This window comes from Alosa alosa, chromosome 2 (assembly GCF_017589495.1).
Source record: "Alosa alosa isolate M-15738 ecotype Scorff River chromosome 2, AALO_Geno_1.1, whole genome shotgun sequence".
In the NCBI taxonomy this organism is placed as follows: Eukaryota; Metazoa; Chordata; class Actinopteri; order Clupeiformes; family Clupeidae; genus Alosa; species Alosa alosa.
This window is the reverse complement of record NC_063190.1, coordinates 15,285,755-15,300,424: the sequence shown is the minus strand read 5'-3', so window position 1 is coordinate 15,300,424 and position 14,670 is coordinate 15,285,755. Positions and strand designations below refer to the sequence as shown.

The following is a 14,670-nucleotide window of genomic DNA, read 5'->3' as shown; positions in this document are numbered from 1 at the left end:
TGCTTTATTTATTTCTGTTAAAATACTTGAATGTCAGAATGTCAATTTGCTCTTTTGTATTTTATAACACACTGTTGTTTAGTGCTGTCATTTTGCATTTTTTATAAAATAGCCTAGGCTACAATTGCAGAAACACTCACAGGAAATGTCAGCACCACATTCAATACACCTATATCCCCATTTTAGTAGGCTGTTTATGGTGTTAGACTTACATTAAGGGCACTGGTTAGAGGTCACTTCTGTACAGATTAAACAATTTCACTTTCATTCTTGGGATAAAACATTGGCTTTAGAAAACCATTTTACAATTTTTCCACTGTGATTCCCAATCTATTCTATCTATCCCAATCTATATCAACTTGCATCTTTCTATCAGTCACTCTCAGTGCCATTGAGCAAATGTTGCCTGGACAGATTTTGGATCTTATAAACTGTGAAACAAGAACCAGATCCATGTCATGATTTTCATGTAATGTGTCAACCTCATTTGGATGGAAAAAAGGAGGGAAGACATTAGCGCAGATTTGCTGCGACTGCCCTGGGCTGCCGTAGGTCTGTGCTGAGGGGTGGCTCAATAGGAAGAGCAATGGAATCGTGACAAGAATACAACCACAGTGACATCTACCTCTGAAAAGCAGCACTCCACAAGGCAAGCCTGTCTCCCTGACAACATGATTTTTTATCATCATTGCATCTCTTATTATCCTCCATCTCAGGGAGTGAGAGAGAGAGAGGGAGAGAGAGGGGGGATTAACTTGAAGAATGGACTAGGAGACACTCCCTTTATCCTCAATTGCATTCAACAACACTGCTACATTCTCCCAAAAGAGCTGCTGCTCCTTTACATATTAATGCTGTTTCTTTTAGGCATGCTATTGTTGGATTGTCTCCTTATGGTTGCTTCAACGAAAGAAAGCTGGCTGTGGATCTGATATGGCATTGATCTGGTCCTAAGTCAGTTGCCACACAGCTCATAGTTTGTGGTTGACATCATCTCTTATAAAAGCCTGTCTAATTAAAATCTAAAGCATCCACTGTATGAGTTATTGTTTCAGCTAAGTACTTGGATCTATTGTCGGAATGTGATTAGGTTATATTGATTTTCAACACACACGTAGCAGAAGGAAAATGTTTGGTGAATGTGTGGTGTATCAAGGTATGTGCTGTACAGAATGTTCTAGAGATGATCTGTCAGTTTGAGGATGGCGAGAGAGGGGTGTGTGCTTGGTCATATTGAAAAGTGGTTAGAAATGATGTGCATTTCAAGATATGAAAACAATGATTATGATAATGAAAATTAAAAAAACAAATTAACTTGAATATTCAATTCTAAAGCTATAATGTGTTGTTTTGTGGAACATTTCTTCAAGACTACAAATATCCATCGATTCTTGACTCTTAAAAAAACACATTGGCAGATGTTCAGGCATTGTATGCTAAACGTAGGCCTTAAAATAAATAGGATTGAGATATATAATTACGCAGAGATACGGGTCAATGTCTGTCCAATTGTTCCATACGTAGTACACTATTTTTACATGTAGAGATGTTGACCACCAACACTAAATGGCCACTTAAGTTTGAGGAGGACTGACTGTCAAAGTTGCTTTATTTTCCAGTTAGGATGCCAGGCCTCTCTCTGATGGAGACAATGGAGACAGAGGGCATTTTGCTTATCTCTCATTAAGGAATTGATTGAATTGTGAAATGCCACTTCTCACGAAACAAGATTGCTGAGGCAGCTAGCTAACTGTGTTGAGTACTTGGAGCTTGGACAGCATGATCAGAGGCTGAGTGAAATAAAGTTTGTGTCATTGCAGTGTCACACACTCCCTGCAGCTGGATAACTAAATAATGGCGATATGAGAATCACATTGCAGATTTGGAAAACACACTGTGTTGGATTTCTATCAAATGTACCTTTATGTTGGTGTAACTTGCTTACTTTTTTCTTATTTCATCCAACTGGACTTATAATGGTGTACAAGGGTGGCAAACTGAACAAAAAAAAGCATAAGACAGAGAGAGGGGGGGGAGATAGGGGAAAGGGAGTGAGAGAGCTATACATGAAGGAGGGGAATAAGACAACAGAAGACAGGTGGTGCTAAAATGAACATTTATAATGACTCTTCGTTGTTGCCGTCAGAAAATAATCTTTAAAAAAATCAATATATTAACACTGAGATGCTGACTTCACTGGTAATCCACAGGTCAAGAAACACAACTCACTGATAGTTTTTGTTTACAAACACAATACTACAGTCACATTAAATATTTACGACCCTTTGATTCTCATAATCAATGATGTTAAAACAAATCAATAGTAATAATAATCATATAATTAAAAAAAAAGACAAATATTAAACTCTCCAGTCATCCCCCATTCATTTCTGCTGCTCTCATTTATTGACAGTATGTAACATGTTAAAAATAAACAACTTACTGTATGGCATATCCCAGTGGAAGGACCATGACTGGCAGCGAAAAGCATCTGTGGCCTGTCACTTATACATTCAATGCAACATAGAGTACAGACTTTGTTCTTCCCTCTACCCGATTGTTCCATTCTATGGACTTCCTGCCTTTTGGCAGTATCTATAACAGATTTTTATATATATATATATTTATTTATATATACATTAGGCATGTCGAGTTTTGGCATTTGTGTGTTAGTGAACAGTACACACATAAATGGTTACATTAACTCTGAGTCTTTGTGAGGTGGCTTGTTTAGATGTTTCCAGAGGCTGTCATCATTTGAGACATATGAAATGTGGGAAAAGAAAGCCCTTTCATACATACTGAAAGAACACTGCCCTAAACACTGATGTATAGGAAAATGTAATCAACCACAGTGTAAGGCTACCAATCACCAATTCATGTTAAACTTTCACCTGTGAACCACAATTTCAATTCATGCTGCCAGTCACGTCATATTTTCATAATATTTTAATGGACTCCATTCTCAACATTAATGATAATAATAATATAATAAAAAAAACAATCAATAAGTTTGCCATTGAAAAAAGTCTTTCCTTATCTTTTCATTCAACGTTTTTGTCAGCATTTAAGTCCTGTAATTGTCTCATGACAAAAAAATGACTGAAAATGAATAATGCACAAATTTGTTTCCAGAGTTTGGCAATGGAGTCAGTGTGAGTACTCCAAATAGGTTGAATGAATGACAGAAGGTCAAAAGAAGGTCACTGGAGTTAAAGTTCAAAAGTCATGGACCAAAGGGAAACTCTATGACAGGCGTTGACACATCGTACATGCCCATCTCTAGCAGAGAAGCACATTTTTCATCCCTATGAGGGTGTTAAAAATATGACCAAGATACCTGATTGAGGGAAATTGTGGGGAACAATCTTACAATAGACATGGAAGAACAGGGAGATAAATGTAGCTTTAGCCAGTTATAGCAACCTTAACAAGCACCATGTAGCTAAAAGCTCACTCATGGTAAGTATTAGCTTGCACATGCAAACAGTGCACTTAAATGAACATTAGCCACAACTGTTTGTTATACCTTATCCAGCCTTATAGGGTAGTGTTGTTTTGTCTTGTCATGGTATACTTTAGCCTACAAAAACCAATGCTCTATCAGCATAGTATATTCTCGTTACATCCGCCAAGGAAGTTATGTTTTTTTTTGGCTCAGTCTGTTTGTTTATCTGTCAGAAGGATTATTATAAAAAAATTAATAATAAAAAAAGGCTGGTTTACATGAAACCTGGTGGACAAATGTAGCATGGGCCAAAGAAGAACAAATAACATTTTGGAGCAGATCTTGATCAAGAGCCAGATCCTGGAATTTGTTTCTCTTTCTTTAACAAGATGAGGCATACTGGCCTTGGCGGAGGTCTACACTCTCAGAGTGTTCTGCTCTTCTAGTTTTTAGATAAAATTAGCGATTGTTAGCTGGTGTTAATGAGCCTGTCCTTTATCCGGTCCTGACCAAGCCATCTACGTCCACTCATTTTGTATGAACTGGTTGATGTGTATCTTTTTGTTATGGAAAGGAACAAACATATTCCATTTGAGGATAAAAATAGGTAGAAAGAAAGACATGGACAACCCTGGAATGCTCCTGCCTCTGTTTGGCACTCAGTAGATATGTAAGGGGAAAGATAAGGGAGGAAGGTAACCACGACAACCATATGGGTCATTCTGATAATGTCAGACAGCGCTACACACATTGAAACACACACATACAGACAGACTGTTCAAATAAACTCATTACAATAGCATAAATTCACTAGTCCTGCTCACACAACATGACAGATACAAAGTGCAATTTTCAGATCGACATATAGGTTAACGCTAAACTTGACCCCTTCTGTTGTGGATGAAAACAACCCTGCCAGTGCGTACACAAGGTGATGCTCAGGTTTTCAGCTACATGCAAGACACTGAAGCGACACCAGATATTTGGGCACAAAACTAAAGCATGACAGTGAGCCCAACACTAAAGCAAACATGAGTTTGCAGGACGGTGTCGCTCCCAGCCTGTGTGGCCCTCTGAAAAGAGAGCAGGGCAGTAGCTCCAGTCTATATCAAGAAACCTGCAACACCTGTTGATGTCAATTAACACTAATTTGCACTGCTCATCTATGTGCTGCAGTCAAAAGTCTGCTAGGGTGCAGTTACATCTTGACAGACATTAATGTCATGCTGACACAGGTGCATGCGGTGACTAGGTGAAATCTGGCAAACTCCTGTGGCAATATTGGAAGTCTAGCCATGAATGGAGCTGACCACAAAAAAGATTATAATGTTATTAATCGCAGTACGTAAAGCCAGAAGTAAATTAGTTGCCATGGAATTGTAATGGAACCTGGAGTCCAATTGTTTGATTTAATTGTGCACAATGCTGATATTTGTGGTTCAAATAGGGACAGCTTCCTCTACAGTTGCCAGGGAGCTAACTGTTTGCCATTGCACATTTAGGGCTGTTTCCCCGGGGGAAGCAAGTGTTATGTTACCTGACGCGAGAGTCAATCAGAGCACTACAAATGGCCATAGAGTAATAGTTGCATTCAAGTGCCACATTATAATGACTGCAACATTTTAAAGAGCAAAACGTTTTCCTTTCGGGTTCACAATACTTAAATATCACAATTCAACCACAAAAGCGTAACTATCCCCTAACAGTCAAAGTTTAATCAATCAAATGGTTTTGAAAGTTGTGACGTTCACAAGGATATGTTAACTGAGCACATGAAGTGTGTGGGGAAGGAACACACAGACAGACTAACATAAAGTCATAGGCCTACTATTCCACGGAATGTAAGAAGAGAACATGGAGAAAAGATATCTCACTCAGCTCTTTTTGACCTTCCACACAGTGGAGATACATGAACAAACGCTCATACAGACACACACACACACACACACACACTGAAATAATACTCATAGACAAACAGTTCAATTAAATAGTAATAATTGAAATAAGAAGACAGAGACATGGCCAATGGGCTCTGTCTTACATGGAGTGGTAGGTATTGCAATTCAAAATGGAAAGTAGGCAGTAAAGATCATATACTGAATGCCACACCAATGTAAGTCTCCAGACTCCAAACAAATACATGCTGAAATTGTGCATGGGCTGTTACTGACTTTCAGGATGAATGCACTTAATAGTAGTGTGAAACTGTAGTCCTATTCTGATCTCATTTAACAACAGACTGGTTATTAGTGCCAGGGCGTTCATTCAAATTGCATCCGCTATTTTACAGAATTGCTCAAGAGTTGACAAGAATGTTTTTACAATGAGCTCTGTGAGGCATAGTGTAACCTTCATTTTGATTAAAATACATTTATATGCATATACTGATTACAACAACGACAAAAAGATTAGCAGACAAATAAAGAACGACATATACACACATACATTCTACATTTCTCCGCTGCATTTTACCCTGCCGAAACAACACAACACTATCTGCCAGTTTTCAGGATTTTCTGACCCAGGTTGCCATGGTTACACACGTTTAGATCCATGCACATAGACCCATGATGGGCGCCCTCCCACCTAGCTGCGTGGGGGAAAAAGATATGAAAAAAATATAAAGAACTTAAGAAAGTGTATAAATGGAGGAAAAATGAAACAGTGCTCTGTAATTGACGCATGCAGACACGTCTCAAAAAGATTTCTTTTTTCAGAATTTTTTTCTTTTTTTTGTGTTTGTTTTGATTCCCTTCCCCACCCTGTAGTTCACTTTGATATCATGCAATAGAGACGTGCAAAAAGATAACACCTAACTCCACAAAACACACTTTCTTGATCATAAATGGTGGTTAATATGAATACTTATAGTATGTTAATGCCTACTCCATGCCAACCTATAGAGACATTATGAAGGAAGAATGCAGTTCTGAATGCCAAAGCCACAATTCAAACTAATGCACAGGATGCATGGACAACACGTGTAAAAAACCCATATGGATGCATTAAAAAAACAATCATTATTTTCTTACTCTATGTAAATATGGGGTAAAACAACACTAACATTGCTCTGTGTCTGCCTTTGTTTTTTTTTTACGTTATGCGTTTGATTATCTTTTCTCTTAAACTAAAAGATATAGACTGATTGGCACTTGATCAATGCATCTACAGGACATATCTGGTATCTAATGTTTGATCACACATCTACTGTTTTGAGAAGCTGCGCATGTACTATTTTGGCACAGGTTGACTTTTATTACTGCGTCTAGGTTACTTAGAGTTACACCTCGTTTCATGCTCTTCTGTCACCAAGAGCACTTTTCTAATCAACAGACCAGACATTTTTTTAAACTAAAATATTTTGTATATTTCACTTATCAAATAGCAGCATTTTTATTATTTTTAACTTACAGTTTTACAAAAAAGTACATGTAAACCTATTCATTCAAAATTTGTTTGTAAATTCAAAGGTTCATACAACAGACATAACAAAAACACAAAACTGGACAACATGCTACAATATTGCTTCCAATATTTCTTTACATTTTCTTTATGTTTGACCTAAAATCATCAAAATGACGTAGATATGGACACCAGCACTCCAGAATGAGCAAGTCTAAATGCACAAAAACGATTTTGCAAAAGCTAATCTTAATCAGGCTCTTGTTGGCACTTTCCTCATCCACACAAATATAACATAGTTCACACACTGAAATCCACAGCTCAAGACTGTATTTTTGGACTACAAACTATTGTTTAACTACACTAAAAGTACACATAGACCATGTGACAGGACGGTTTCCACAGTAGAAAAAATTAATTCAGACGGTTCTCAGAGAGAGAGAGAGAGCGAGAGATAGGATATATTCTGTATAAACAACAACAGTGACAGTTGTTTGAGCTTGAGGTCACGATCAAGTCTGTCTCACACGTGGAACTCTTCCTTGCCTATACAACACTCTTCTTGTCAACTCTCACCCTGACTTCGAGTAGCCTATTCTCTGTTACAAAAAGTCCCTGTCTTTACAATTTTTTTAGGTAGAACTACTGTGTCGATTTCAGGCTTAAGACAAGTTGAAAGACGGTTTCTGACAAGCCTATCAGCTCACACCCTGGGAAAGGATCAATGTGCGTCCTGGACTGGGTTGTAAATTCAGCCGTTCGACAGGAATTAACACGAACCAAAGTGAATTCTCGAAATGTCCAAATGTCTTGTTGTCCAGGACTGCACCCCTTCCTGGGAACCAGGACTGTAAATCACTGCAGTGTCAGTGGTGATAATCTGGCTGATGCCTCAGTCTGAGAGCTGTTGCCAAGGGGTTACGACCCAATGACCTCTGCCCCCTGAAGCCCATGTATCAGCCGTCATTATTTACTCTCTGGAACATCAAGAAGACAGGAGAGACAGAGAGAGAGAGAGAAATAGAAAGACAAGAGTGAGAGAGACTAAAAAATGTAGAGTAAGGAGGGAGAAGGTACGGGTAAGAAAGGGCAGAAATGCCAACAAAATAGTCTTTTGAGGGGAGGGGTGGAGGAAGAGAACGAGATATAGAGGAAGTATATGTGGGCGGTAGATGTGTAGTAGAGGTAGCTAAAGGGGAAAAACGGACATTTGACGTTACCCCTTTTTTTCACGACATGCTGGGTCTGGAAACTAGACTGCTCTGGAAGAGTTTGGGATGGAGAGAGGTGGCGCTTAACACCAACTGGAGAAGACACACACCCCCTCGAATATGGTTGTGCTTGAGTCTTTATGGTGGAAAACTTCAAGTTTGCACCCAAACCAGAAACTACCATTGAACCATGCATCTTTAATGTTGATCCAGTGCGAGGTTCTGATCACTGAGGTCTGATATAATGGAGGGTATTTTGCCATCATAGCAAGTATATATGAGGAAAGACACACGGACAGTTTCCCATGTAACCTAACCTCTTATTAACATCACTTTTTCATCACGATCAGGCTGTTAAAACTAGCTAGGATCTCTCCCTCTGTCTCTCTCCCTCTGCCTTTCACTCTCATATTTGTTTTGAGAGAATGCCTCTCTCCTTTTCCTTCGCAAAGCTGATTATACAGCCTGCCATCAAGGCTGTTGATAAATGTCTTCAAGACTTGGGAGGAATGAGGAAGGGAGGGGAGAGATTTAAAAAAACAACAACACAGGATTGGGATGAGCCTGGACACTGCTATGCCACTATAAATAGAAAGGGTGTTCGAATGGAGAGCTGCTAACTAACGACTGGAGACGCGAGACTGTCGTAGAACGACGGTGGATGACATTAGCAGCCCCTCGCTGTGCAACATCGTTTTCAGGAGACGAGCAGGTGCTCCAAGGGTCGACGTCATTGTGCTGTCCTTTTGACTCATTGCTTTGTTTGGGGGTTTGCTCAAGAACATGCACACACTAACGTCATGTTGTGAGTGTTGGTGTGTGTGTGTATGTAAAGTACATTCCATAATGGGGTCAAACCCTGCATGCTTAAACAGCATGGACACCCGATTCACAGTGTGGTCAGAGGGGGGAACCCATGTTCTGTATTGTTTTTTGTTTGTTTTTGTATTTTTTTTACATACGTAGTTATAAGATCCCATATTCCCTAGGTGATCGTGTGAAAAAAAAAAAAAAAAAAAACAGTAAATTAAATTTAAGAGGATATTTGTGAATGAACTTATGGGTAGCAGCAAGAAAATTGATGTTATCGTTCAGCTTGTCACCAAATATGTTTGAGCCTTTGATAAGTATGCGCCATATGTTAAAATGTTAGCCACAGCAACAGCAACAACATCAAAACATGCCCTCACAAACTGAATGTTTTTTTTTTATCTGGGTATGTCTACTGGGTGTACATACCACACGTTGTGCACAACGGTCAGCTAAGTGCCCTGACCTTTCACTCTGTTGAATAGAGAAGGTCATTCAAAGGGCATTAATGTCCCCTTGGTCGCCTTACAGTGCATATTTTTTTCTTAAATCTAAATAAGAGTTCCACCTGCTTTTCAGCACTGAACTTTTTGTGTAGTGCTACATTCACATTGGAAGTTCCCTTCAGTTTTGATTACCCCACTTCCCACCCCTTCGTCAATGCAGATGTGAGGTACAACAACCTGAGCTGCAATCACAGGCGGTAGCGCTAAATCGACACACACAAAGAAAAACTTTCACTACCATTGGAGAGCAAGTTTTGTTTTCAGAGACGGTCTGGACATGTCGGGTTTGAGTCATATGAGTGCGTTTGCAGCGACACACAGGAGCACAGCAGATTAAATTGTTAGTAGGCCTAGGTTAAATTGCTGAAGATTAAAGTGTGAAGGTTCATCTCGCTGGTGTCCTCAAAGTCTGAACAGTGTCAGTCACAACAGATGTTGACGATTTTTTCCCCTCCATTTCACTGAAAATCTTGGAACGGGTGATCACATTCACCGAAAACATGTGTGTCAGTGTAGTCCCTACTTCTATCTATGAGTCAATATGAGTAAGTAGCACCAAAATTTGGATCCAGCAACTAAGCTATGTGTTTTGTTTTCTGAGTATACTGTCTTTACTTTTGTTTTTGAGTATGCTTTTGAGCATATGTGTGTGTGTGTGTGTGTGTGTGTGTGTGTGTGTGTGTGTGTGTGTGTGTGTGTGTGTGTGTGTGTGTGTGTGTGTGTGTGTTTGTCGTGTGTGTATGTGTCTGTGTGTCCTGTGTGTGTCTGTGTGTGTGATTACATTCCTGTCCTTGCCATTGAACATCGGACCCGTGACCTCATACACAGTCTCTGACCAGTAGTGTCTGAGTTTACATTTAACCTCTATGTTACACACCAACACAACATTTGATCCTCTTACATAGAAAAAAAAATAACAGTAAGTCTTTACATTCATGTCAACCTGACAACACAGGTTATTTTAAGTAAATCTAAAAAGCATATGCTGTAAGACCATACCGTCAAGCAAATGATAGCGTATGTTTTCTCAATGACCCAATAAAAATCACTTAATTACGTTAACTTGAAACGAGTAGTGTCTGTGTACACGAGGGGGACATTCTGATATTAGCGAAGCAATCAGAGTCACTTTGAACGCTTCATTTCCACGCCATCCCTCAACCTTGTAAACAACACAAACTGCGCCATATACGGTTGAATGCACCGAAGATGCTGAAGGTAATAATATATCGACAAGGCTGAAAGCAGAACCTGTGACCAGCTGAAGACTGTGGCCTATGTTTGCCCCAAGACAGAGAGAGGAGCTAAGTACCTGAAACATAATGGTAACTGTCAAAAAGTAGCAGAAAGACTGAAACAGAAAAAAATATTTTTCCCGTTTGGTGGTGTGTATATTGGAGGATAAAATCTGGTGGTCTTGCGCCTCGGTCCTGCAATGTGACAGGGGACCAAATGTTTAAACTAACACAACTCAGAGGACTCAACGCCACTTTAAAAATGAAACAAAAGGTCGCTTTCAGTCAGAAAAGCATATTCACATATCAAACATTCAACCCCCCACCCCACCCCACCTTTACTCATAGTTGCTTCACTCACTATACTTCATGAGTCCTTTTTTGTTTACTAAAGTGAGAAGCTTACCCATTGCAATTGCCCCATATTTAAATACCTGTCCACTGAACTAATATCAAATGACTTGTCTCACTCTGGATCCTCTCTGTGTCCCTCAGGTTGTCCTCCTTCCCCTCCTCATGTCTCGCTTTAGCCCACCTTCTGTGGGTTGGTGGCGCGGACGCCTTGCTCGTACGTGATTCGCTGGCTGATGAGATACTGGGCTGCCTGTGTTGCCGCGGGCGATCCCGTGATGGTTACTTTCCGGTTGCGGGTGCCGGGGATGAACTCCCCCTTTTTGGAGATCTGGATCCGCGCTCCCGTCAGCTCCTGATACTCCACCAGTGTTTTGCCGCCCTTACCCAGGATGGCGCCAACTAGGTTCTCCGGCACGGCGATTTCCACCACTTCCTTGCCGCCCTCCGTTAGCTTCTCGGTGCCCAGCAGGGACGATGCAACCAGGGGGGAGGATGGATTCAGGTAGCCGTTGGACGCCCCAGTAGCGGCGGCCAGAGAGCCCAGGGAGAAGCCCCCCAGGGTGGGTGCAGGATGGCCGCCGCCTGAGGCCTCGCTAGCGTAGGAGGCTAGCAGGTTAGCTGCGGCCGCGGCGGCGGGGTTGGCGCTGGCAGCCACTGCCGCCAGGACGCCGGACGCAGCGGCGGGGTTGAGGCCGAGGCCCAGGGTGTTGGTGTTGTAGCCGTAGCTGGCCAGAGTATTCAGGGCCGAGGTGATGGCCAGCAGGTCGTTGCCGGAGAAGCTGGACATGGCCGTGGGGAAGCCGCCCATGCTGGCGAGGCTGGCCTGGCCCAGGAGCGTGGAGGCAGTGGCGGCAGCCGCCGCGTTGGGCAACACGTCGGCCGTGTTGGCGTACGGGGAGCCGGTGGGGTTGGAGTTGGCCACGGGGCCCGTCACGTTGGAGTAGCTGATGTTGAGGCAGCTGCTGCTCTGTGGGTCCTCCTGGATCTTCTGCACGATGATCTCCACCGCCTTGCGGTTCTGCTCCGGCTCGCCACTGACCGTCACCACGCGCTCCTGCAGGTTGATGCCCTCGGGCTTCTGGGAGAGCTGCACCCAGGCGCCGGACTGCTCCATCACAGCCTTCACTGTGGCGCCACCCTTACCAATGATCAGCCCCGCGGTGCTGTTAGGCACAATCAGTTTGGCCTGCAGAAAAAAAAAAAAAGAACAACAGACAGGGATAAACACTCATTGGAGTTTAGGGAGAAGGTTGGAAAAAAAGGAGCAGAGGTGAAAAACAGAGGGCAGGGACAGTGGGAGATTAGAACACAGCAATGACAGAAATGCTGATGCACTGAGGTTGGAATGGAGACACTGTTCAGTATAGTATCTCCCAGAGTCAGAGTATCTCTCTGACTTTAGCCTCACTCCACAGCTCGTGCTTAACTCAGCCATTTGTTGATCCCTAGGCTTATGCAGCAGCTGCCTTCAGTTCTCCCTTTAGTTCTCTCTCTCGCTCACTCCCTCTCTCTCTTTCTCCCTCTCTCTCTCTCTTTCGCCTCTCTCTCTCGGCCTGGGACATGGAAGATAAAAATAACTGCGTGCCCTCACATTTTCCTGCCCCACAGAAGGTTTTGGTCCACGGGGAACCACCAGGGCCAAGGCCTGTTAATAGACTGATGTGCTGAAGGAAGGTCTGCTAAGCTGAATATGGTCTAGTGATTGTCTGACCACTTTTACTACTATTACTACTAGGGAGCCCAGTCACATTAACTATGCATTTCAAAGGGTTTCACTACAGCGATCTCCCTTTTAGGAATAGCAGTGAGACAACTATATCAATTCCTAGGAGCTCACTTTTAGTTTACAGGTGCTTTGCTCTTTCATTCAAACACTGGTTTTCGTTCATTTATTGTCTAGTTAGTGTTTTATTCATTCTACTCAGCAGTACCTCAAAAGAGAAGTAGAGAACAGATTAACAGACGAGCCAGTCATTTCACTTACGTACCCAATAAAACCAATAGAATCAATTACATAGTATTTTATGACAGCTCCAATCATATCATCTGATTACTTTAAGTTGCTGTAACTGTGCATTTACACCTCATAACAGCACAGGTTTGTAACAAGGTTAGCCTATCATGCATACTAACAGCATTTGTTTCAGTGCTAATAATATACTGTTACCCTGTTGCATAGCAACAGACCTTTTCTTGTGGAACTAATATTTTAGAGGAAAGAAATGATCAATAAAGAAACTATAAAAGTGTCAGAACACTTAAGGTAATCCACAATAATGTTCAAATTATCATTGTAACGGTATCACAATGTAAGGTTGTATCTAGTAGTGCAGATAAAACTAATTTACAGGCAAAACACACAAATACACATTTAATGTCACATTAATTAATGTCAGATATTTAAGTAATTAATGTCAGATATTTACATTTCTTCAAGTAGACTACTGTTTCACTCCCCACACTTCAATAATATTTAGACTGTATTTGAGATAATTCATAACAAAAAACATGATTTCTTCAGCTATGAGGTTAATACACGGGGGCAGCTAATATGGTATTAATATGGTTTTGTTTCTTTGGTTACACTTTACTTGACAGTATCGACATAAGAGTGACATGACACTGTCATGAACTTGTCATAAACAAGTCATAAACTTTATGACATAATGCTTCTGTCATTAAGTGACATTCGGTTTTTGACATAACAAGTTAGGTTAGGTTTAGGGTTAGGGTTAAGGTTAGGGTTAGAGTTAGGGTTAGGATTAGGGTTCATGTGTCATGACAGTGTCATGTGTTCATTTGCATAAAACACTGTCCTGTGGCAAATACATAATGTGGCTAATACACAGGAAATAACTGGAAGTACTCTTGTGTAGTAGGAAGCCTGGAGCCATTATATTGAGAGCTTGACATCACTCTGAGCCAATGGGACATTGGACAATGAAACTTTCTCTTGTTTCTTTGTACTGTTTACTAGTGTGTGTGTGTGTGTGTGTGTGTGTGTGTGTGTGTGTGTGTGTGTTTGTGTGTGTGTGTATGTGTGTTTAAATGGGCTTTACTACCAATTAACAAACTTGCACTGACTACCTGGATAGTACCCTTTGTATTAAACAATGGCTAACCAGTTAATGTCATTGTAGGGATGTCCTTTTGGGTTTGAGCCTTACCTGTTTGACGCGGTCTGGGTTGACGGTGGTCTGGGGTTGCAGGATGCTGACAGGCTCTGGCTTCTGTGCATTCTGGGGCATCTCTCTCACCTTCTCGGCGATGAAGTTGTGCACTCCATTCAGGGCCTCGACCGTACCCTGGATCAGACAGACGCGCTCTGTTGTGCCTGTGTGTGTGCATGAGCAAGAATGAACATGAACGTCAGGTATATGGCCATTTCATATTTCATTTTCAGGATCATGTTAAACAGTTCAGTAAACACACAGCATGACTAAATGGGAAAAAGAGCACACACACACACACACACACACACACACACACACACACACACACACACACACACACACACACACACACACACAGACTCTCACAGTTTTCATAGTACACAGTAATTTATTGAGTCACTTCAAAAGCTATCAGTAATATTCACACAGTTATATGTAGGGGATGATTAGAATTATTTCTGCCATCACTGTTCAGAGGTTCTTTGAGATTTAGGGCTTTCTTTGCCCACACTTGATTCACAGCACAATTGC

At 41.4% G+C, this 14,670-nt stretch overlaps 1 protein-coding gene across 2 annotated transcripts in view; it reads right to left on the bottom strand.

The window, feature by feature from the left end:
* Positions 1-2,102: 2,102 nt before the first annotated feature.
* Positions 2,103-14,670, bottom strand: part of nova1 (NOVA alternative splicing regulator 1) — a 41,343-nt gene continuing 28,775 nt past the window's right edge. For both annotated transcript variants that reach the window (XM_048237840.1, XM_048237841.1), the window contains exons 3-4: positions 14,134-14,300; positions 2,103-12,152 (exon numbers count right to left, since the gene is read on the bottom strand). In XM_048237840.1, the coding sequence (XP_048093797.1) occupies positions 11,139-12,152; positions 14,134-14,300 (1,181 nt within the window). In that variant the 3' untranslated portion in view covers positions 2,103-11,138. The remainder of the gene's footprint in view (positions 12,153-14,133; positions 14,301-14,670) is intronic.